Here is a 24895-nt window from a genome sequence, read left to right as displayed (position 1 = left end):
GCTTGATCACCGGCGCCGATCATGCCCCGCCACCGGAAGTGGTGGACGTGCCGGCTAACAAAGAAACAAACACCCCGACGACAATGAAGGTGAATCCTCTCTATGCGGACTGGATCGCGCGCGACCAACTGGTCCTCTCCTACCTCCTGCAGTCCCTGTCCCTGGAGGTTTTGCCACATGTTCACCGTATTGAGAGCTCCCATGGCGTCTGGCGCGCCGTAGAGGAGATGTTCTCCGCACAGAGTGAAGCCAAGGTTGACAATCTTCTGGTTGCTCTCGCCACGACGAAGAAACTCCAGATGTCCACCGCCGACTACCTCGCCAAGATGCAAAGTTTTGCAGATGAACTCATCGCCACCGGCCACCCTCTCCCCGATCGACAGCTTGTCTCCTATATTCTGGTCGGTCTCGGCAAAGACTGCAACGCCCTTGTTGCAGCACTCGGCGTGGCGACCACCCCGATCACCATCAGCCGGCTCTACTCCACACTGATGACATATGATCAGAGGCAGCTGCTTCTTGCTGATCCTGCTCCCCCGGAGTTCGAGTCCTCGGCCAATGTTGCAGCTCGACAGTGGCGTCCTCGCCACGACTCCAACAACAATTACAATAGTCGGTCCCGTGGTGACCGGCGAGATGATCACCGTGATGACCGCCGTGATAATCGGCGTGACGACCGCTCCTTCCAACAGGTCCGCGGTGGGGGTCGTGGAAACACAGGAGGGGGGCGCGGCCGTGGTCGTGGACGTCGCAGGACCACTCCTTGGGCTGATGTCACATGCCAGATATGCAACAAGGAGGGGCACTACGCCAAAGATTGTTGGTCTCGCTACTCTATAAATCATGATTATGGCGAGAAAGAGGTTCATGCTGCCTATGACGTGGACACAAACTGGTACCAGGATTCAGGCGCCACTCATCACATTACGGGCGAATTGAACAACCTCACGCTTCGTTATGCCTACAAAGGCCATGATACGGTCAATACTGCCAATGGACAAGTTATGAATATCTCTCACATTGGTCATTCAGTAGTACGTAATCCTACTCAAGATTTTCAACTCCGCAATATTCTTCATGTTCCCGATGCTTCCAAAAACTTACTATCTGTCCATCGTTTCACATACGATAATCATGTCTTTATTGAATTTCACCCCTTCTTCTTTTTGATCAAGGATCAGGCTACCAGGAGAATCGTCCATAGAGGGAGGTGTGCTGGCGGCTTATGCCCTCTCATTGCATCTTTGGCGTCCTCCACGCCATCCAAGTTTGCCTTTATCGCCGCCAAGCCTTCTCAGTACCAGTGGCACAGTCGTTTAGGTTATCCTTCTATAGTGATTGTTAGGCAAATTATCAGCAAAAATAAACTTCCTTGTGTTAGTGATTTGAGTAGTGAGTCTATTTGTGATCCTTGTCAACAAGCTAAGAGTCATCAACTTTCGTACCCTATTTCCACCAGTGTATCTACAGCCCCTCTACAGTTAGTATTTTCTGATGTATGGGGTCCTGCACCTACTTCTGTTGGTCGTCATAATTATCATATAAGTTTTATTGATGATTATAGCAAATTTATTTGGATCTATCTTCTTAAACACAAGTCTGATGCCTAAAAATTGTCACTGTTCAATCAGATGGGGGGGTGAATACATAAAATTGAACTCCTTATTTCAAACACAGGGAATTACACATCTTGTATCTTGTTCTCATGCTCACCAACAAAATGGTGCCGCGGAACGAAAGCATCGTCACATTGTTGAAGTTGGTCTAGCTCTTCTTTCCCAAGTTGGTATGCCCTTAAAATTTTGGGATGAGCTTTTCTGACAGCCACATATCTCATTAATATGCTTCCTAGCAAAGTCATCAACAATGATACTGATACGCGTACAGCACGCGTCCGTTGGGAACCCCAAGAAGAAGGTGTGATGCGTACAGCAGCAAGTTTTCCCTCAGTAAGAAACCAAGGTTTATCGAACCAGTAGGAGCCAAGAAGCACGTTGAAGGTTGATGGTGGCGGAGTGTAGTGCGGCGCAACACCAGGGATTCCGGCGCCAACGTGGAACCTGCACAACACAACCAAAATACTTTGCCCCAAGGTGACAGTGAGGTTGTCAATCTCGCCGGCTTGCTGTAACAAAGGATTAGATGTATAGTGTGGATGATGATGTTTGCAGAGAAGAGTAAGAACAATGTTTGCAGTAGATTGTATTCGATGTAAAAAATGGACCGGGGTCCACAGTTCACTAGTGGTGTCTCTCCAATAAGAAATAACATGTTGGGTGAACAAATTACAGTTGGGCAATTGACAAATAAAGATGGCATGACAATGCACATACATATTATGATGAGTAGTGTGAAATTCAATTGGGCATTACGACAAAGTACATAGACCGCTATCCAGCATGCATCTATGCCTAAAAAGTCCACCTTCAAGTTAGCATCCGCACCCCTTCCAGTATTAAGTTGCAAACAACAGACAATTGCATTAACTATGGTGCGTAATGTAATCAACACAAATATCCTTAGACAAAGCATTGATGTTTTATCCCTAGTGGCAACAGCACATCCACAACCTTAGAACTTTCACACATCGTCCTGCATTTAATGGAGGCATGAACCCACTATCGAGCATAAATACTCCCTTTTGGAGTTACAAGTAACGACTTGGCCAGAGCCTCTACTAGCAACGGAGAGCATGCAAGATCATAAACAACACATAGATGATAGATTGATAATCAACATAACATAGTATTCCATATTCATCGGATCCCAACAAACGCAACATGTAGCATTACAAATAGATGATCTTGATCATGTTAGGCAGCTCACAAGATCCGACAATAATAGCACATGAGGAGAAGACGACCATCTAGCTACTGCTATGGACCCATAGTCCAGGGGTGAACTACTCACACATCACTCCGGAGGCGATCATGGCGATGAAGAGTCCTCCGAGAGATGATTCCCCTCTCCGGCAGGGTGCCGGAGGCGATCTCCTGAATCCCCCGAGATGGGATTGGCGGCGGCGGCGTCTCTGGAAGTTTTTCCATATCGCGGCTCTCAGTACTGGGGTTTTCTCGACGAAGGCTATATGTAGGCAGAAGGGTAGGTCAGGGGGCGACGCGAGGGCCCCACACGCCAGGGCCGCGCGGCCCAAGCCCTGGCCGCGCCGCCCTGTTGTGTCGGCGCCTCGTCGCCCCACTTCGTTTCCCTTTCGGACTTCTGGAAGCTTCGTGGAAAAATAAGACCCTGGGCGTTGATTTCGTCCAATTCCGAGAATATTTCCTTTGTAGGATTTCTGAAACCAAAAACAGCAGAAAACAACAACTGGCTCTTCGGCATCTTGTTAATAGGTTAGTGCCGGAAAATGCATAAATATGACATAAAGTGTGTATAAAATATGTGTGTATCATCATAAAGTAGCATGGAACATAAGAAATTATAGATACGTTGGAGACGTATCAGATACCCCTGTTCATCGCCTCCTTGGCACTCGTCCTAATTATTCTTCATTGCGAGTCTTTGGTTGTGCCTGCTGGCCCAACTTGAGACCCTATAATAAATGCAAGCTTGCCTTCCGATCCACACAATGTGTTTTTATCGGCTATAGTCCTCGCCACAAAGGGGTTAAGTGTCTTGAGGTGTCTAGTGGACGAGTATATATTTATCGGATGTTGTCTTTGATGAGACAGTATTTCCCTTCAAAAATCTTCATCCAAACGCTGGTGCTCTTCTCCGCAAACAGATCCTACTTCTTGATCCTTCTCTTAAAAATTTTGAGCAGGAAAATGCTACTATTGATGATTCACATGCTGAGAATACTCATGCTACTAATTCCATTGCTAGACCTGTTGTGCCTCTTGTGCAGGATGCAGCTCCACGAAACGATCCACCTAGAGAAAATTTCAATTCAAATGGAGCTTCCAGCTGGTCATATGGATCTTTTCAATTTTCTGGAGAAAATGCCAACAGCTCTGGACACGAGGCAGATTCGCTGACACAATCCACCTCGGGATCGCCCCGTTGTGTCGGATCACGCGACACCAATTCTGCCCGCCCAGGTTCTGTGGGGCCCTCGCTGAAAGTGCTTGGAGCCCCCATGTGTGGTTTTGGTAATTAATGACAATCCCTATGGACTAATGTTTGCATTGAGTTATATTTGTAGGAGTTGTCCATAGGCAATGCTTGAACCATATGTTGGCTTCAAGGTTGCAATAAGAAGAAATTGATGAAGGATATCAAGTGTCAAGTATGTCTTGAAGATGAAGATGAAGTGAGCCCTCAAGTTACTTCAAGACATCAACATGATGAAGAATGAAGAAATGAAGTGCAAGTTCAAGATGAGCCATCTCGAAGAGATCCTTTGCTTGAGTCTTGCCATCCATATGGTGATCATGGATATGTGAAGATGCGCCGAAGAAGAAGTTCTCCCATGGTGGATTATGGGGGAGCAATCCACATGGTGGTCATGGTTATGTGAAGATGCGCCGAAGAAGAAGCTCTCCCATGGTGGATTATGGGGGAGCAATCCACAAGACTTCGTCAAGCAAGCACAAGCAAGAAAGGCGTTCCATCTTGTTGAGGTCAAGATCGTCGTCATCGAGCTCAAGTGGAATGCGCAAGTATAAGGTTTGCTCTTGATAGGGTTTGTTTCTCACCGGTCTCATAGTGTAGTTGGAGACCGGTTTATAGTTTAGTTGCCGTACTATCAAGAGGGCTCTCGAGTGAGTAACTCGATCGTATCGTTCGGAGAGAGCTCAAACCTTTGCATCCTTGCATCATCTTTCTTGGTTGTTATTTGGACCTTATCCATGTGATGTTTTAGAGCTTGTGGTTATTCTCATGACAAGCTCTAGTTCATCGAAACGGATTTCGCATAGATCACTTGTTGCGTTTTCAAGTTTGGTTCATCATCTTTCTTGGTTGTTATTTGAATCTTATCCATGTGATGTTTTAGAGCTTGTGCTTATTCTCATGACAAGCTCTAGTTCATTGAGAATGGTTTTTGCATGGGCAACTTGTTGCATTTTCAAGATTGGAGGTTTTACCGGTATGTCTTTTTGAGATAGGTCAAACCTTTCTTCATTTGTTTCTATCCTCCTTTGCTGGACTATGATGTTTCTATGCATATTGTTGTAGAGCTCATTGTTGTGATTTCAACGAGCCCAAGATCATCGAAATCGGAGTCCGGATGCAAAAGTTATGCCCGTTTTAGTTTTGGTGTTTCATAGTTTTCTTAGGCCGGATATTTTGGAAATATCCGGGCCGGATTATCCGGGCCGGATATTTCGGAAATATCCGGCCCCCCCGAAATCGTCTAAGGACCGGAAGAAAAGCAGCTCTGGATAGGGGCCGGATTTTTGGCCGGATTTTGTCCAGGTTTTGTCCCTGAGGCCGGATTATCCGGCCCCCGGATAATCCGGCCCCAACTTGGGCCGGAATATCCGGCCCTGTTTTTGCCCAAACGGCTCGATTTTCTTGGGGGGTATAAATACCCCCCTTCTTCCTCCTTGGGCTGTGCTTCTCTCACTCTCTCTCTCCTCCATTGTTGAACTAGAGAAGCTTGCTCTATCTCTCAATCCCTCCATGATTCTTGCCCCCATTTGAGGGAAAAGAGAGAGGAGATCTAGATCTACATTTCTACCAATCAAATCCATCTCTTTGTGAGTGGAACTCTCTAGATCTTGATCTTGGTGTTCTTTGTGAATTCCTTTGTTCTTCCTCTCTTATTCCCCCAATAGCTTTTGTAGCTTTGTTGGAATTTGAGAGAGAAGGACTTGAGCATCTTTGTGGTGTTCTTGCCATTGCATTTGGTGCATCGGTTTGAGTTCTCCACGGTGATTCGTGGAGGTGAAAGCAAGGAAGTTGTTACTCTTGGGTTCTTGGAACCCTAGACGGATTCTAGGCCTTTGTGGCGATTTGTTGGGAGCCTCCAATTAAGTTGTGGATGTGTGCCCCAATCTTTGTGTAAGGCCCGGTTTCCGCCTCGAAGGAAATCCCTTAGTGGAACCGTGACCTAGGCCTTTGTGGCGAGGGTCACCGGAGATTTAGGTGAGGCGCCTTCGTGGCGTTCGGTGTGTGGTGTGAGTACCGCATCTTGGGGTGAGGCCTTTGTGGCGTTGGTGTGCATCGAGCAACCACACCTCAAGGTGAGCCTCTTGTGGCGTTCGGGAGCACTAAGCAACCGCACCTCTCCACCGGAGATTAGCACTCGCAAGAGTGTGAACTCCGGGATAAATCATCGTCTCCCGCGTGCCTCGGTTATCTCTATACCCGAGCTCTTTACTTATGCACCTTACCTTGTGATAGCCATCGTGCTTGAAGTTATATATATCTTGCTATCACATACTTGCTTGTATTGCTTAGCATAAGTTGTTGGTGCACATAGGTGAACTCTTGCTTAGAATAAGTTGTTGGTGCACATAGGTGAACCATAGTATATATGCTTTGGGCTTGACAAAGTAAACGCTAGTTTTATTCCGCATTTGTTAAGCCCATCTCGTAAAAGTTTTAAATCGCCTATTCACCCCCCCCCTCTAGGCGACATCCGTGTCCTTTCAATTGGTATCAGAGCAAGGTCTCTCATTCTTAGGCTTCACCGCCTTGAGAGTAAAGATGTCGGTTAGGGGATTAGATCACAATAACTTGTTTATATTTGATGGCACAAATTATGATCTATGGAAAATTTATGTGCTTAATATTTTGCGGGGTATTTCCCCGAACATGGAGCGATTTCTTGACATGGGTTTTTCTTCTCCTAAGGATCCCCAAAATTTATCTTATGAGGAGAAGAAAAACTCTTGTCTCGATGCTCTTGCTTCTCATGTGTTTTCCATTGTTGTGAGCAATGTAGTTACTTCTTCAATCATGCCTTTTGGGAGCGCTCATGAATTATGGACAAAACTTCGAGATAAATATGATGTGTCCAATATCATTGAGGATGATTGTATTGCTTCCACTTCCGGCCGTGATGAGTTCTCATCTTCATCCACTTCACCAAAGTGTTTCAAGACACAAGGTAATGATATGGTGAGTGGTGATGGAAATTGCAATGTTGGTATTGAGCTTACTATTGATGATCCTTCATCTATATCTCATTGCAATGGTTCATCTTTGGACTTAAACACATCTAGCACTAGAAATGATTTACATGCTTGTGTTGATAGTCCTTGCATATCATGTGTAAGTTGCTTGAAAAAATCTAATGATGATATGCTTGCATTGTCTTGTGGCCATGATAAAAATGATTCTATTTCCTCTAGTTGTTGTGTGTCTAACAATGTAGAGGAAACCAAAGATTCTATTGGTCAAGACAAGATCTTGAAAGGAGCCTCAAGTAACTCCTCATCTTTATTTCACGGTCCTCATATATGCCTTATGGCCAAGGGTTCCACGGTACCTCCTACCATGGAACCTAATATGTCTCGTGGTGATAAGAATGAGGATGAATATGAAGAAGAGGATTGGGTTGTCTCTCTACGCGATAAAGGTGAGAGTGTATTCAAGGTTCTTTACAAAGATAAAATTGCTAGCTCTCACTTCTTTGAAATCTTGACTACCGCTATTGAGAGCCAAAAACTTATTTGGATGCATGAGAACACCATTGATAAAAAGGGTGCTCTTGAACGAGAGTATGCCGATGATGTAGCATCTTTAAAGAATGATCTTGAAGAAGAACAAGAGACCGTAGCCTCTCTTGAGGAGCAACTTCAAACCCTTGAGGTGTCTCAAAATGAAATATTTGCTAAACTCACTAAAGAAAGAGACCATGCTAAAGCTAAATTAAAATTGCTTAAAAATGAAAAGTTCAAAGTTGGTGTTGGCCATGATAAACTTGTTAAGGATCTAGATGATCTAGACAAGGCCCACAAGGCCTTGGAGAGCGAACACTCTATCCTCACCAAGTCATATGAGCAACTACAAGCTTCATATTTAAAAGAGCATGCTATGTTACCTTCTCTTCTTAATATGTCTTGTGATGATGCTTGTGCTACTAACTCTACTTCTTGTGAAGCATCTATCTTGAAGGAGAATGTTGAGCTAAGGGCTCAACTTGAATTGCTAACTAGCAATTATGGGAAATTGGAAGAAAATCATGGAAAGCTTTCTAGCTCCCATGAGGATCTTCTAGCCTCCCATGATAGGCTAAAGTTAGCTCATGAGACTATCATATCAAAGGCAACACCTTGTGAGCCTCATGTGGATACTAGCACTACTACCCAAAATGCTATATTGCCATGTGCTAGTCCTAGTAATTCATCCACTCATAGTATTGCTAAATCTTGTGATGAATTATCTTCCTTGCCTTGTTGCTCTAACAATGAAGGTTCTACTTCCTCTAGTACTTGTGTTGTTACTAACCATGTAGAGGAAATCAAAGAGCTCAAGGCCCAAGTCACTTCTTTGAAGACCGACTTGGTAAAGAGTCATGAAGGGAAATGCAAACTTGACACGATGTTAAGTGTGCAACAATCCCCCAATGACAAGAGTGGACTTGGATTCAAATCCAACAACAAGAACAAGTCCAAGAACAACAACAACAAGAAGGGCCAAGTACAAGTCAAAGACCCGGCCAAGATTGTTTGCTTCAAGTGCAAAATTGAAGGGCACCATGTTAGATCTTGCCCTTTGAAGAAGAAGCAAAAAGGGAAGCGGCCTCAAGCTCAAACTCATATTCAACCTCAAGTTGAAGAAATTCCACTTCCCAAGAAGAATCAAGCCAATGCTCCCATTGTGGAGAAATCTAGTGAGAAGAAGGAGAAGAAAAGAACTTGCTACATATGCCGTGAGAAGGGCCACATCTCCTCTTTTTGCACTATTGGTACCTCATCCAACTCTATCACCATTGATGATGTTTATTCTCTTCGTAAGGATGAGGGTGGCAATGTGTTTGCCAAATTTGTTGGTGCTCAAAGTGGTGTCAAGAAAAGAACCATTTGGGTTGCCAAGCCTATTGTGACTAACCTCTTAGGACCCAACTTAGTTGGGGACCAACAATCCAAAACTTGATCAATAGGTGCTTTTTGGAGGGCATTGGAGACTTGGCTACATCATGAAGAATTAAGGGATCTTCATCATTTATATTATATCAAGCCAAGTCTTTTGATTATCTTGCTACAATCATATATCCAATGTTCCTCCTTGCGGTAACATGTTCTCAACTCATTTATATTGAAAGTTACTCGCCCCTTTGCATGTGTTAGTTTTGTTCCTAACATGTGTTTGTATATGTTGTGCTTCCTAATAGTTTTGCTTGAGAAATCAAGTCTATGAATGTTGGGTTGCACACCATGTATTTGTGTTTGTGTTGGAGCCTCTTTGCATCTTGGTGTATCTTATATGGCTCTTATGAGCGATTAATGGACAATCCCATTTTGGGGGAGTGATATTCCTTTGGGAATTTCATGATCCTAAACAATGTGTGTACATGAGGAATGTCACTTAGAATTGATATTGCAAGATTATCTAGTCGCTATGTGGTATGTCATCTTCATGAGAAATTCAAATTCTAATGTCCATTAATATCTCTACTTGGATCTTTTTGCCTCTTGTGAAAATAAATTCCTTATCACATTATGGGGGAGTAATAAGCTTTGTGCATATTACAAGCCTAGAAAATGTGAACATTTGAGGTTGTGTCACATAGAATTGATACCGTAAATTATCTCTCTCCTATGTGGCATGTTTGCTCAAACAAGCTCCAATTTGCTTAAATGGCTTCATTGCTAATATCTTTGTGGATCTTATTTGTGAAAGTTTTTCTTGGCATGGTTTTTCACAACGTGTCCCTCGATACATTTTTGGAAAACCATGTGCTTCAAGTCATACTATTAATTGCTTTGCATGTTGGTATGAATACTATTAATTGCTTCGCATGTTGGTATGAATACTATTAATTGCCTTGCATGTTGGTATGACTAAATGAAGCTATCAAGAAACTATCTTTGCATGATGGTTAACTCTTATCTTTTACCATATGCTTTGTTCGTTGTAAATATGATCTTATGTATACTTATAAACTACCACCGGGAAATATTTCCTAATACCTCTTGTCCTAGGACAATTGGCAATCTATTATTGGGTAGAAATTTATTGATCATATTTACATTGGCTCTTGTGTTTAAATTGTCTTATTTATTACCATGAATGTGTTGTGCTTTGACTCCCATGTGTCTTCCTTGCATCTTATGGATCTAATTTGTCTATTCAAACTTTCTTAGCATTTTAGTAGATTTAGGTAGCGTGATGATCCTAGTTTTGTGCATTTAGTATTCATATGCAAAATCCTAGATAATGCACTAATCTTGGGGGAGCTCTCCTATATTTGTTAGAATGCTTAACATCTCTTGATCTTTATCAAAAATTTGGTTTTGGGAGTCATAAATTTTCTTTTTGGTACTTTGTGCCATCATAAAAAGTGTCGAGGGTTTGGTTTATTTGTTGGAACCTTGCTCTCTTGGGAGTTGGTTATCTCATTCCTTTGTGCTTTGGTTTAATTAGCTTCTTATAATGAGATAAGTCTTTGGAGTCAATCTTGTGTTGATTTGATTCTTTGATATAATTTGGACAACCATTGTCTCTTGGTTTATTTGGTGTTTTGTCCAAATTGTATCTTCCTTTGGTTCTTGAAAGTATTGTGCATGCATATTTAATATATGTATATCTTATGGCATGTGTCACTTTCTTTGATCCAATATATAGGGTAAACTCCATCAAATCCTAATTTGGCTAAGATGTGCATGAAATTCAATTTCATATCTATATGCACATAGAATTGTGGAGTTTGTCCTATATGTTGTAGTGTGTCTAACTACTTCGGACCCAATTAGTTTGGGGACCATTTTGTACTTACCTTTGTGTTAGGTACAATGGATATGCATTGAATGCTTGTCTCACTCTTGGAAAGAAGTGGTGACTCAATGGTAACGTGAGGCAAGCTAGGATGATCAACGAACACATATCTACTACATCCACACCAATGCTATCTTGGTAACAAGTATCTTCTCATGCATACTTTTCTTGTATCCAACCTTATGGTTGCATCTTGGCATGAATCTCTTGATTTGCAAATGTTGTGCTTCTTGCAAAAGTCTTAATGAAACCTCTTTATTGTGAATGTGAGTAATTTGAGATGAGTGCATGTGTTGGGAAGTATTTTAAATCATGCTCATGATTCATCCATCCCAACTATGCCTATCTAGCAATTTTGTTGCATATCAATTCCTCAAGGCTCTCACATGTGCAATATAGATGAAAGTGCAAATTTAGTTACTTCTTTTGGTATCCCCGTTTGTGATACTTGTTGCCTTTCTCAAATGCATCCCAACTATCTTCTATCCCTTGTTGATATTTGTGATGTATTTTAGTTGTTTGTGGTTGAAGTTCATGAATGTACAATAAGATAATATTGAGCCTTTGGCCATGCTATTAAGCAAAAATCTTATTGGTATATTGCATGACTTCGTCTTGGATATCATGCTATTTTTCTTGTGTATCTATTTGGTGTGTGCATGTTTCTTTGTGGATAAATATCTTTGTGATATTGTCCACTTAGAGAAACTTATACACATAAGAGATGATACATCTCCATTTGATATCTTATTTATTTGATTGCATGTTGATTGGTCATGCTAAGAAATATAATTCATTGAAGACTATGATGATGCTTTTTGCTCATCCATATAATAGTCTTATAATATGCTTTATCATGCCTTTCACATATCCTCTTGGTTGAGCCTTTTATTATGGTGCCTCTTACTTATTGCTCAACTATTTGTTTGTTGCAAGTGTTAAGCTTATTTCTCTATCTATGATCTATTCCAAATGTTTGTGTTTTAAATGGTAATGAGGGAGTGAGGATTCCATGTTATGCATATTGTATTCAAAGACAACATTTTAATTTATGCATGTACCTTGGGGAGCTTCCTCATTTGATTTAGAGCACTATCTTGTGGTGATCATTAGAGTTTGATTCACTTGGTATATTTTGTTTTTGAATGATATTATGGGAGTGATGATTCCATGTTTGTGCACTTTATACTCCAATACAAATTGTATAGTTTTGTGCACAAACCTTGGGGAGCTTCCTCATATTATTTAGAGCAATCTTCTTGATCTTATCATAATATCTATCTTTCTTTTGATATCTTCTTTGTGGTTCATTTGGTTGCTTGCTTCATTTGTTGAAGCGTCTTGACTTTGTTATCTTTTTGCAATTGTTGATCCTATCTATGGTGTGATTCCTTCCGAATATTCGTAATTGGATATGTGCATTTGATTCCACTCAAATTATGAGAAATGCACACGCTATGGAGGAACTCTCACTATATTAGCCTTCTAAATTTTTCACCCATTTCGGCAATTGGTGCCAATGGGGGAGAAGTTTGGAGGGTTTAAGGGAATTTGGTTATGTCTTTGCTTTGTGCTTAAGCATGTGCCTTCATTGCATTGCATCTTGTTGCTTTGCATAGTTGAATCTTTAGAGGAAACTCCACTAGGCTTTGAATGCCAATATATGCAATGAAAGTCAAGATCATTCACACATGCATATATTATGGGGAGTTTGCTCTATAGATCCAACTTATTTGTTACTTAAATTCCTTATATAAACCCTCTCAAAGAGATTGTCATCAATTACCAAAATGGGGGAGATTGAAAGTGCTTGGAGCCCCCATGTGTGGTTTTGGTAATTAATGACAATCCCTATGGACTAATGTTTGCATTGAGTTATATTTGTAGGAGTTGTCCATAGGCAATGCTTGAACCATATGTTGGCTTCAAGGTTGCAATAAGAAGAAATTGATGAAGGATATCAAGTGTCAAGTATGTCTTGAAGATGAAGATGAAGTGAGCCCTCAAGTTACTTCAAGACATCAACATGATGAAGAATGAAGAAATGAAGTGCAAGTTCAAGATGAGCCATCTCGAAGAGATCCTTTGCTTGAGTCTTGCCATCCATATGGTGATCATGGATATGTGAAGATGCGCCGAAGAAGAAGTTCTCCCATGGTGGATTATGGGGGAGCAATCCACATGGTGGTCATGGTTATGTGAAGATGCGCGAAGAAGAAGCTCTCCCATGGTGGATTATGGGGGAGCAATCCACAAGACTTCGTCAAGCAAGCACAAGCAAGAAAGGCGTTCCATCTTGTTGAGGTCAAGATCGTCGTCATCGAGCTCAAGTGGAATGCGCAAGTATAAGGTTTGCTCTTGATAGGGTTTGTTTCTCACCGGTCTCATAGTGTAGTTGGAGACCGGTTTATAGTTTAGTTGCCGTACTATCAAGAGGGCTCTCGAGTGAGTAACTCGATCGTATCGTTCGGAGAGAGCTCAAACCTTTGCATCCTTGCATCATCTTTCTTGGTTGTTATTTGGACCTTATCCATGTGATGTTTTAGAGCTTGTGGTTATTCTCATGACAAGCTCTAGTTCATCGAAAACGGATTTCGCATAGATCACTTGTTGCGTTTTCAAGTTTGGTTCATCATCTTTCTTGGTTGTTATTTGAATCTTATCCATGTGATGTTTTAGAGCTTGTGCTTATTCTCATGACAAGCTCTAGTTCATTGAGAATGGTTTTTGCATGGGCAACTTGTTGCATTTTCAAGATTGGAGGTTTTACCGGTATGTCTTTTGAGATAGGTCAAACCTTTCTTCATTTGTTTCTATCCTCCTTTGCTGGACTATGATGTTTCTATGCATATTGTTGTAGAGCTCATTGTTGTGATTTCAACGAGCCCAAGATCATCGAAATCGGAGTCCGGATGCAAAAGTTATGCCCGTTTTAGTTTTGGTGTTTCTGCAGTTTTCTTAGGCCGGATATTTTGGAAATATCCGGGCCGGATTATCCGGGCCGGATATTTCGGAAATATCCGGCCCCCCCGAAATCGTCTAAGGACCGGAAGAAAAGCAGCTCTGGATAGGGGCCGGATTTTTGGCCGGATTTTGTCCAGGTTTTGTCCCTGAGGCCGGATTATCCGGCCCCCGGATAATCCGGCCCCAACTTGGGCCGGAATATCCGGCCCTGTTTTTGCCCAAACGGCTCGATTTTCTTGGGGGGTATAAATACCCCCCTTCTTCCTCCTTGGGCTGTGCTTCTCTCACTCTCTCTCTCCTCCATTGTTGAACTAGAGAAGCTTGCTCTATCTCTCAATCCCTCCATGATTCTTGCCCCCATTTGAGGGAAAAGAGAGAGGAGATCTAGATCTACATTTCTACCAATCAAATCCATCTCTTTGTGAGTGGAACTCTCTAGATCTTGATCTTGGTGTTCTTTGTGAATTCCTTTGTTCTTCCTCTCTTATTCCCCAATAGCTTTTGTAGCTTTGTTGGAATTTGAGAGAGAAGGACTTGAGCATCTTTGTGGTGTTCTTGCCATTGCATTTGGTGCATCGGTTTGAGTTCTCCACGGTGATTCGTGGAGGTGAAAGCAAGGAAGTTGTTACTCTTGGGTTCTTGGAACCCTAGACGGATTCTAGGCCTTTGTGGCGATTTGTTGGGAGCCTCCAATTAAGTTGTGGATGTGTGCCCCAATCTTTGTGTAAGGCCCGGTTTCCGCCTCGAAGGAAATCCCTTAGTGGAACCGTGACCTAGGCCTTTGTGGCGAGGGTCACCGGAGATTTAGGTGAGGCGCCTTCGTGGCGTTCGGTGTGTGGTGTGAGTACCGCATCTTGGGGTGAGGCCTTTGTGGCGTTGGTGTGCATCGAGCAACCACACCTCAAGGTGAGCCTCTTGTGGCGTTCGGGAGCACTAAGCAACCGCACCTCTCCACCGGAGATTAGCACTCGCAAGAGTGTGAACTCCGGGATAAATCATCGTCTCCCGCGTGCCTCGGTTATCTCTATACCCGAGCTCTTTACTTATGCACCTTACCTTGTGATAGCCATCGTGCTTGAAGTTATATATATCTTGCTATCACATACTTGCTTGTATTGCTTAGCATAAGTTGTTGGTGCACATAGGTGAACTCTTGCTTAGAATAAGTTGTTGGTGCACATAGGTGAACCATAGTATATATGCTTTGGGCTTGACAAAGTAAACGCTAGTTTTATTCCGCATTTGTTAAGCCCATCTCGTAAAAGTTTTAAATCGCCTATTCACCCCCCCCCCTCTAGGCGACATCCGTGTCCTTTCACTCGCACGGCCTCGTCTCCCGCGTCCAACGGATCCTCTGCGCCCGTCTCCCCTGCCACACCCGCTAAAGCAACCACGACGACTTCATCATCCGCCACAGCAGATCCTGTGGTCAGCTCCCCTGCACACGCCTCTGTGTCCCCTGACGCAGCATCTCCGGCTGGATCTTCTGTGCCTCTCCACCGTGTACCACCATCTGCTGCTACAACGCGACCCACTACACGTGCCTCTACGGGAATTGTTCGTCCTCGTGAGTATAAAGATGGTACGGTCCGCTATATTCTCTCGTGAAGCTCTGGAGAGCCCACTAATCTTCAGTCTGCCCTTGCTGATCCTGATTGGTGATACGTCTCCGACGTATCGATAATTTCTTATGTTCCATGCCACATTATTGATGATATCTACATGTTTTATGCATACTTTATGTCATATTTATGCGTTTTCCGGAACTAACCTATTGACGAGATGCCGAAGGGCCAGTTGCTGTTTTCTGCTGTTTTTGGTTTCAGAAATCCTAGTAAGGAAATATTCTCGGAATTGGACGAAATCAACGCCCAGAGTCTTAGAATTGCACGAAGCTTCCAGAACACCCGAGAGTCACCAGAGGGGAGCCCTGGGGGCCCCACACGCCACCCTGGCGCGGCCAGAGGGGGGGGGGCGCCCCCCTATTGTGTCGCCGCCTCGTCGACCTTCCGACTCCGCCTCTTCGCCTATATAAAGGTCCCTGACCTAAAACATCGATACGGAAAAGCCACGGTTCGAGAAACCATCCAGAGCCGCCGCCATCGCGAAGCCAAGATCTGGGGGACAGGAGTCTCTGTTCCGGCACGCCGCCGGGACAGGGAAGTGCCCCCGAAAGGCTTCTCCATCGACACCACCGCCATCTTCATCAACGCTGCTGTCTCCCATGAGGAGGGAGTAGTTCTCCATCGAGGCTAAGGGCTGTACCGGTAGCTATGTGGTTAATCTCTCTCCCTATGTACTTCAATACAATAATCTCATGAGCTGCCTTACATGATTGAGATTCATATGATGATGCTTGTAATCTAGATGTCATTATGCTAGTCAAGTGGATTTTACTTATGTGATCTCCGGAGACTCCTTGTCCCACGTGTGTAAAGGTGACAGTGTGTGCACCGTGTGGGTCTCTTAGGCTATATTTCACAGAATACTTATTCACTGTTATGAAGAGCATAGTGAAGTGCTTATTTATATCCCTTTATGATTACAATGTGTTTTGTATCACAATTCATCTATGTGCTACCCTAGTGATGTTATTAAAATAGTTTATTCCTCCTGCACGGTGTAATGGTGACAGTGTGTGCATCGTGTAGTACTTGACGTAGGCTATGATTGTGATCTCTTGTAGATTATGAAGTTAACTATTACTATGATGGTATTGATGTGATCTATGCCTCCTTTCGTAGCGTGAAGGTGACAATGTGCATGCTATGTTAGTACTTGGTTTGGTTGTGTTGATCTGTCATGCACTCTAAGGTTATTTAAACATGAACATCGAATATTGTGGAGCTTGTTAACTCCGGCATTGAGGGTTCGTGTATCCTACACAGGTAGTGGTGTTCATCATCCAACAAGAGGGTGTAGAGTCTAGCATCTATCTATTTATTCTGTTATGTGATCAATGTTGAGAGTGTCCACTAGTGAAAGTATGATTCCTAGGCCTTGTTCCTAAATACTGCTATCGCTGCTTGTTTACTGTTCTACTGCATCTGTACTGTCCGCAATATTACCACCATCAACCACACGCCAGCAAGCACTTTTCTGGTGCCGTTACTACTGCTCATACTTATTCATACCACATGTATTTCACTATCTCTTCGCCGAACTAGTGCACCTATTAGGTGTGTTGGGGACACAAGAGACTTCTTGCTTTGTGGTTGCAGGGTTGCATGAGAGGGATATCTTTGACCTCTTCCTCCCTGAGTTCGATAAACCTTGGGTCATAAACCTCTGCTCTTGGAGGCCCAACACTGTCTACAAGAATAGAAGCACCCGTAGACATCAAGCACTTTTCTGGCGCCGTTGCCGGGGAGGAAAGGTAAAAGGCACTCATACTCCGGTTCCAGGTAACTAAGTACTTTTCTGGCGCCATTGTGTGTGTGCTCGAAGCTATTTCCTTTAGATCCTGCAATTGCATCTTTTTGTTTTTGTTTACACTAGTAAGGCATAATGGACAACAATGAGCTTCTTTTTCTATTTCTTGAGTTAATACATGGATGGTTTGATCCGAAAATTAAAAACCCATGGAACATATTAGTATGAATGCTTTGAACACTATTGTTGCTAATGCTATGGAAAATTCTAAGCTTGGGGAAGCTGGTTTTGATGAGCGTGATCTTTTTAGTCCCCCAAGCATTGAGGAGAAAATTTACTTTGATGATACTTTACATCCTATTTATGATGATTATAATGATAGTAGTCTTTTGGTGCCGCCTGTTATGGAGGATAAATTTGATTATGACTACAATATGCCTCCTATATTTGATGATGAGAATAATAATGATAGCTACTTTGTTGAATTTGCTCCCACTACAACTAATAAAATTGATTATGCTTATGTGGAGAGTAATAACTTTATGCATGAGACTCATGATAAGAATGCTTTATGTGATAATTATATTGTTGAGTTTGCTCATGATGCTACTGGACATTATTATGAGAGAGGGAAATATGGTTGTAGAAATTTTCATGTTACTAAAACACCTCTCTTTTTGCTGAAAATCTTGAAGTTGCACTTGTTTTATCTTTCTATGCTTGTTGCATTATGCTTCTTGAACTTGTTTATTTACAAGATTCCTTTGCATAGGAAGCATGTTAGACTTAAATGTGTTTTGAATTTGTCTCTTGATGCTCTCTTTTGCTTCAAATACTATTTCTTGCGAGTGCATCATTAAAACTGCTGAGCCCATCTTAATGGCTATAAAGAAAGAACTTCTTGGGAGATAACCCATGGTTTTTATTTTGCTACAGTAATTTTGTTTTATATTTGTGTTGGAAGTTGTTACTACTGTAGCAACCTCTCCTTATCTTAGTTTTGTTGCATTGTTGTGCCAAGTAAAGTCTTTGATAGTAAGGTTCATACTAGATTTGGATTACTGCGCAGAAACAGATTTCTTGCTGTCACGAATCTGGGCCTAATTCTCTGTAGGTAACTCAGAAAATTATGCCAATTTACGTGAGTGATCCTCAGATATGTATGCAACTTTCATTCAATTTTAGCATTTTCATTTGAGCAAGTCTGGTGCCTCTTTAAAATTCGTCTTTACGGACTGTTCTGTTTTGACAGATTCTGCCTTTTATTTCGCATTGCCTCTTTTGCTATGTGGGATGGATTTCTTTGTTCCATTAACTTTCAGAAGCTTTGGCCAATGTCCAGAAGTGTTAAGAATGATTGTGTCACCTCTGAAGATGTGAATTTTTGATTATGCACTAACCCTCGAATGAGTTGTTTTGAGTTTGATGTGGATGAAGTTTTCAAGGGTCAAGAGAGGAGGATGATATACAATATGATCAAGGAGAGTGAAAGCTCTAAGCTTGGGGATGCCCCGGTGGTTCACCCCTGCATATTTCAAGAAGACTCAAGCGTCTAAGCTTGGGGATGCCCAAGGCATCCCCTTCTTCATCGACAAATTATCAGGTTCCTTCTCTTGAAACTATATTTTTATTCGGTCACATCTTATGTATTTTACTTGGAGCGTCTGTGTGCTTTTGTTTTTGTTTTTGTTTGAATAAATGCTTGTGTGGGAGAGAGACACGCTCCGCTGGTTCATATGAACACATGTGTTCTTAGCCTTTAATTTTCATGGCGAAGGTTGAAACTGCTTCGTTAATTGTTATATGGTTGGAATCGGGAAATGCTACATGTAGTAATTTGTAAAATGTCTTGGATAATGTGATACTTGGCAATTGTTGTGCTCATGTTTAAGCTCTTGCATCATATACTTTGCACCTATTAATGAAGAAATACATAGAGCTTGATAAAATTTGGTTTGCATAATTGGTCTCTCTAAGGTCTAGATAATTTCTAGTAAAGAGTTTGAACAACAAGGAAGATGATGTAGAGTCTTATAATGTTTACAATATGTCTTTTATGTGAGTTTTGCTGCACTGGTTCATCCTTGTGTTTGTTTCAAATAGCCTTGCTAGCCTAAGCCTTGTATCGAGAGGGAATACTTCTCATGCATCCAAAATCCTTGAGCCAACCACTATGCCATTTGTGTCCACCATACCTACCTACTACATGGTATTTCTCCGCCATTCCAAAGTAAATTGCTTGAGTGCTACCTTTAAAATTTCTATCCTTTACCTTTGCAATATATAGCTCATGGGACAAATAGCCTAAAAACTATTGTGGTATTGAATATGTACTTATGCACTTTATCTCTTATTAAGTTGCTTGTTGTGCGATAACATCAACTACTCTTTGTTGAATATCATGTGAGTTGCTATGCATGTCCGTCTTGTCTGAAGTAAGGGAGATTTACCGCTAGAATGGTTAGAGCATGCATAATGTTAGAGAAGAACATTGGGCCGCTAACTAAAGCCATGATCCATGGTGGAAGTTTCAGTTTTGGACAAATATCCTCAATCTCATATGAGAAAATTAATAATTGTTGAATGCTTATGCATAAAAGAGGAGTCCATTATCTGTTGTCTATGTTGTCCCGGTATGGATGTCTAAGTTGAGAATAATCAATAGCGAGAAATCCAATGCGAGCTTTCTCCTTAGACCTTTGTACAAAGTGCATAGAGGTACCCCTTTGTGACACTTGGTTAAAACATATGCATTGCGATGATAATCCAGGTAATCCGAGCTAATTAGGACAAGGTGCGGGCACTATTAGTATACTATGCATGAGGCTTGCAACTTGTAAGATATAATTTACATAACACATATGCTTTATTACTACCGTTGACAAAATTGTTTCTTGTTTTCAAAATCAAAGCTCTAGCACAAATATAGCAATCAATGCTTCCCTCTGCGAAGGGCCTTTCTTTTACTTTTATGTTGAGTCAGTTCACCTATCTCTCTCCACCTCAAGAAGCAAACACTTGTGTGAACTATGCATTGATTCCTACATACTTGCATATTGCTCTTGTTATATTGCTTTGCACTGACAACTATCCATGAGATATACATGTTACAAGTTGAAAGCAACTGCTGAAACTTAATCTTCCTTTGTGTTGCTTCAATGCCTTTACTTTGAATTATCGCTTTATGAGTTAACTCTTATGCAAGACTTATTGATGCTTGTCTTGAAGTACTATTCATGAAAAGTCTTTGCCTTATGATTCAGTTGTTTACTCATGTCATTTACATTGTTTTGATCGCTGCATTCATTACATATGCTTACAATAGTATGATCAAGGTTATGATGGCATGTCACTCCAGAAATTATCTTTGTTATCGTTTACCTGCTCGGGACGAGCAGAAACTAAGCTTGGGGATGCTGATACGTCTCCGACGTATCGATAATTTCTTATGTTCCATGCCACATTATTGATGATATCTACATGTTTTATGCATACTTTATGTCATATTTATGCGTTTTCCGGAACTAACCTATTGACGAGATGCCGAAGGGCCAGTTGCTGTTTTCTGCTGTTTTTGGTTTCAGAAATCCTAGTAAGGAAATATTCTCGGAATTGGACGAAATCAACGCCCAGAGTCTTAGAATTGCACGAAGCTTCCAGAACACCCGAGAGTCACCAGAGGGGAGCCCTGGGGGCCCCACACGCCACCCTGGCGCGGCCAGAGGGGGGGCGCCCCCTATTGTGTCGCCGCCTCGTCGACCTTCCGACTCCGCCTCTTCGCCTATATAAAGGTCCCTGACCTAAAACATCGATACGGAAAAGCCACGGTACGAGAAACCATCCAGAGCCGCCGCCATCGCGAAGCCAAGATCTGGGGGACAGGAGTCTCTGTTCCGGCACACCGCCGGGACGGGGAAGTGCCCCCGGAAGGCTTCTCCATCGACACCACCGCCATCTTCATCAACACTGTTGTCTCCCATGAGGAGGGAGTAGTTCTCCATCGAGGCTAAGGGCTGTACCGGTAGCTATGTGGTTAATCTCTCTCCCTATGTACTTCAATACAATAATCTCATGAGCTGCCTTACATGATTGAGATTCATATGATGATGCTTGTAATCTAGATGTCATTATGCTAGTCAAGTGGATTTTACTTATGTGATCTCCGGAGACTCCTTGTCCCACGTGTGTAAAGGTGACAGTGTGTGCACCGTGTGGGTCTCTTAGGCTATATTTCACAGAATACTTATTCACTGTTATGAAGAGCATAGTGAAGTGCTTATTTATATCCCTTTATGATTACAATGTGTTTTGTATCACAATTCATCTATGTGCTACTCTAGTGATGTTATTAAAGTAGTTTATTCCTCCTGCACGGTGTAATGGTGACAGTGTGTGCATCGTGTAGTACTTGGCGTAGGCTATGATTGTGATCTCTTGTAGATTATGAAGTTAACTATTGCTATGATGGTATTGATGTGATCTATGCCTCCTTTCGTAGCGTGAAGGTGACAGTGTGCATGCTATGTTAGTACTTGGTTTGGTTGTGTTGATCTGTCATGCACTCTAAGGTTATTTAAACATGAACATCGAATATTGTGGAGCTTGTTAACTCCGGCATTGAGGGTTCGTGTAATCCTACACAGTTAGTGGTGTTCATCATCCAACAAGAGGGTGTAGAGTATAGCATCTATCTATTTATTCTGTTATGTGATCAATGTTGAGAGTGTCCACTAGTGAAAGTATGATTCCTAGGCCTTGTTCCTAAATACTGCTATCGCTGCTTGTTTCCGTTCTCTATCGCATCTGTATCGTCCGCAATATTACCACCATCAACCACACGCCACAAGCACTTTTAAAGCGCCGTTACTACTGCTCATACTTATTCATACCACCTGTATTTCACTATCTCTTCGCCGAACTAGTGCACCTATTAGGTGTGTTGGGGACACAAGAGACTTCTTGCTTTGTGGTTGCAGGGTTGCATGAGAGGGATATCTTTGACCTCTTCCTCCCTGAGTTCGATAAACCTTGGGTGATCCACTTAAGGGAAACTTGCTGCTGTTCTACAAACCTCTGCTCTTGGAGGCCCAACACTGTCTACAAGAATAGAAGCACCCGTAGACATCAATTGGAAAGGGGCCATGGATGATGAGTTCGGTGCACTTATGAAAAATAAGACATGACATTTGGTACCTCCAGGCTATGGCAAAAATGTGATTGATTGCAGATGGATCTACAAGGTCAAGCGCAATGCTGATGGCTCCATTGACAGGTATAAGACACGTATGGTTGCTAAAGGATTTAAACATCGCTATGGAATTGATTATGAAGACACATTCAGTCCAGTTGTCAAAATTGCCACAGTTCATCTTGTTCTGGCTATTGCAGTTTCTCGTGGGTGGAGCTTGCGACAGTTGGATGTTAAGAACGTGTTTCTTCATGGCGTTCTAGAAGAGGAAGTCTATATGCGACAACCACATGGGTATGAAGATCGTCATCAGCCAGGATATATTTGCAAACTTGGCAAGGCATTATATGGACTGAAATAGGCTCCTCGTGCTTGGTACTCACGGTTGAGTGCCAAGTTGATTTATCTTGGATTTATGGCTTCCAAGTCTGATATGTCCTTGTTTATTTATCACAAGTTCAATGTTAGCATTTTCATGCTTATCCATGTGGACGACATTATTGTTGCTAGTTCTTCACAGGCACCTATAGATGCTTTGCTCAAATACTTGCATGAGAAGTTTGCATTGAAAGATCTTGGAGATCTTCGCTATTTCTTGGGTATTGAAGTGACACCGGTTACCAATGGCCTTGTTCTCAATCAGGCCAAGTATGCTCGGGATTTTCTTACTCGTGTTGGCATGGTCAATTGCCAAGGTATGCCTACTCCATTGTCGTCCTCTGAGAAAATTTCAGCTCATCAAGGTGATCCTCTAGGTCTAGATGATAGTTCCAAGTATATATGTATTGTTGGAGCACTGCAGTATCTTACTCTCACTAGACCAAACATCTCATATACAGTTAATAAGGTGTGTCAGTATCTTCATGCGCCCACTACAGTGCACTGGACTGCTGCTAAACGCATTTTACGCTATGCCAAGCATACTCTCACTGTTGGACTTACATTCTCCAAATCCACCTCTACCCTGGTTAGTGCTTTTTTCAGATGCTGACTGGGAAGGGAGTGTTGATGACCGCCGGTCCACGGGGGGATTTGCTGTATTTGTTAGACCGAACTTGATTTCTTGGAGTGCTAAAAAGCAGAATACAATATCCAGGTCCAACACTGAAGCAGAGTACAAGTCCTTAGCAAATGCAACAGCTGAAATGATTTGGGTGTAGTCACTTCTTGCTGAATTGGGAATTCGGTTAACACAAAGACCATGCTTATGGTGTGATAATCTTGGAGCAACATACCTATCTGCTAATCCAGTCTTCCATGCGAGAGCTAAGCACATTGAGATTCATTTTCACTTCGTCAGAGAACGAGTGTTGAAAAGGCAACTAGAGGTTTGATTTATTTCCTCTAAAGATTAAGTTGCAGATGGGTTTACCAAGCCACTTCCATACCAAGCTTTTGAAGATTTCAATCATAATCTCAACTTGTCGAAATTGTGATTAAGGGAGGATGTTAGAGATAACAAGTTGTAAACGTGTTGCTTAGGCGTGGTTATAGAAACCAATGCATATACGCTTGATCATTGTAACCTGCTATATATACATGACATACGAGACTCGGAACTCATCCGAGTAGTTCTATACCTCATCGTAGTATCTCGATTTACAGTAACCATCGTTAATGATAATAATTGTAGAACGTGAAAGACTGACCAGAAACCACAAGTGAACAAAAACCAAATGATCTAGGATCCGCCCGACAAATGACTCAACACGCCCTTCGTCGGCGCTCACTACTAGAAATAGGACTATATGCGGATGATTTACCCGTGGTGCACCAAAAAAAGGCCGGTCACCAGTATGCCCTTACCCGGGGTGCATCCCGATACCACGATGCGCCACTTCTAAGTGTGGCTAGGGTTGGCCCGGTTACACCCGTATACTAGTAGCGAACCAAACTATGGTTTGCCACTATAGTGGCCATGTCCACGTGGTCTTTTCCAAAGTTGTGCGCCACTACTAGCCACTTACCTCCTCTAGTACCCACTCTAATAGAAGGACCGGTCGGGCGCACATGCTCCATGCTTAAATTTGGACCCTTTGAGCGCGTGTGGACCTGGCCCTTTCCACTCGGACAGAAGGCTGGCCAGCGGCGGAACAACCATGGCCATCAATGTTGCCGCTGCGACATCGACTGCCCTTCTATGCGGGCACTGAGAGACCCGTAGTGCGCGTACACCTAAATGTACTCATGCGCTGAACTGATAGTACTTCTGTTTTTAGTGTAGTTAGTGCAGTTTTTCCCTTTACTCGGTAGTTGCACTTTCTCGTGTGCGTGATTGTACCTGTACTTGCTCGTGTGCGCAACTGTACTTCTGTACCTCTATTTGCTTGTGTATGCGACTGTACTTGCTCGTGTGCGCGACTGTACTTATGTACCTGTTACTTGCTCGTGTGCACGACTGTACTTTCTCGTACCTATACTCGCTCGTGTGTGTAAATGTACTTATGCACCTGTTTTTTCTCGTATGTGCAGTTGTAATTCTGTACATGTACTCGCTCGTGTGTCTAGCTTTATTTATACTCG

General features: G+C 42.5%; 1 protein-coding gene across 1 annotated transcript; it reads left to right on the top strand.

Moving 5' to 3' along the window:
- Window positions 1-83: 83 nt before the first annotated feature.
- Window positions 84-23532, top strand: LOC139832686 (uncharacterized). Its single transcript, XM_071822499.1, has 5 exons — window positions 84-980; window positions 3782-4058; window positions 22384-22712; window positions 22830-23067; window positions 23357-23532. Exons 1-5 carry the CDS (start codon window positions 84-86, stop codon window positions 23530-23532), a joined length of 1917 nt encoding a protein of 638 aa, XP_071678600.1.
- Window positions 23533-24895: the final 1363 nt, after the last annotated feature.

The sequence above is a fragment of the Lolium perenne genome, chromosome 6, assembly GCF_019359855.2.
Source record: "Lolium perenne isolate Kyuss_39 chromosome 6, Kyuss_2.0, whole genome shotgun sequence".
NCBI classification, from domain to species: Eukaryota; Viridiplantae; Streptophyta; class Magnoliopsida; order Poales; family Poaceae; genus Lolium; species Lolium perenne.
The sequence above is the reverse complement of the archived record's forward strand: the minus strand, read 5'-3'. Positions and strand labels throughout refer to the sequence as shown.

What these genes read in the sequence shown, in the direction of transcription:
- LOC139832686 (XM_071822499.1), top strand. Translation starts at nt 84, where the DNA reads ATGAAGGTGAATCCTCTCTATGCGGACTGGATCGCGCGCGACCAACTG. An exon ending in CCTACAAAGGCCATGATACG is followed by an intron (nt 981 to 3,781) that starts GTCAATACTGCC and finishes AATTTTGAGCAG; the next exon opens with GAAAATGCTACTATTGATGA. An exon ending in TGGCATGGTCAATTGCCAAG is followed by an intron (nt 23,068 to 23,356) that starts GTATGCCTACTC and finishes TGCTTTTTTCAG; the next exon opens with ATGCTGACTGGGAAGGGAGT.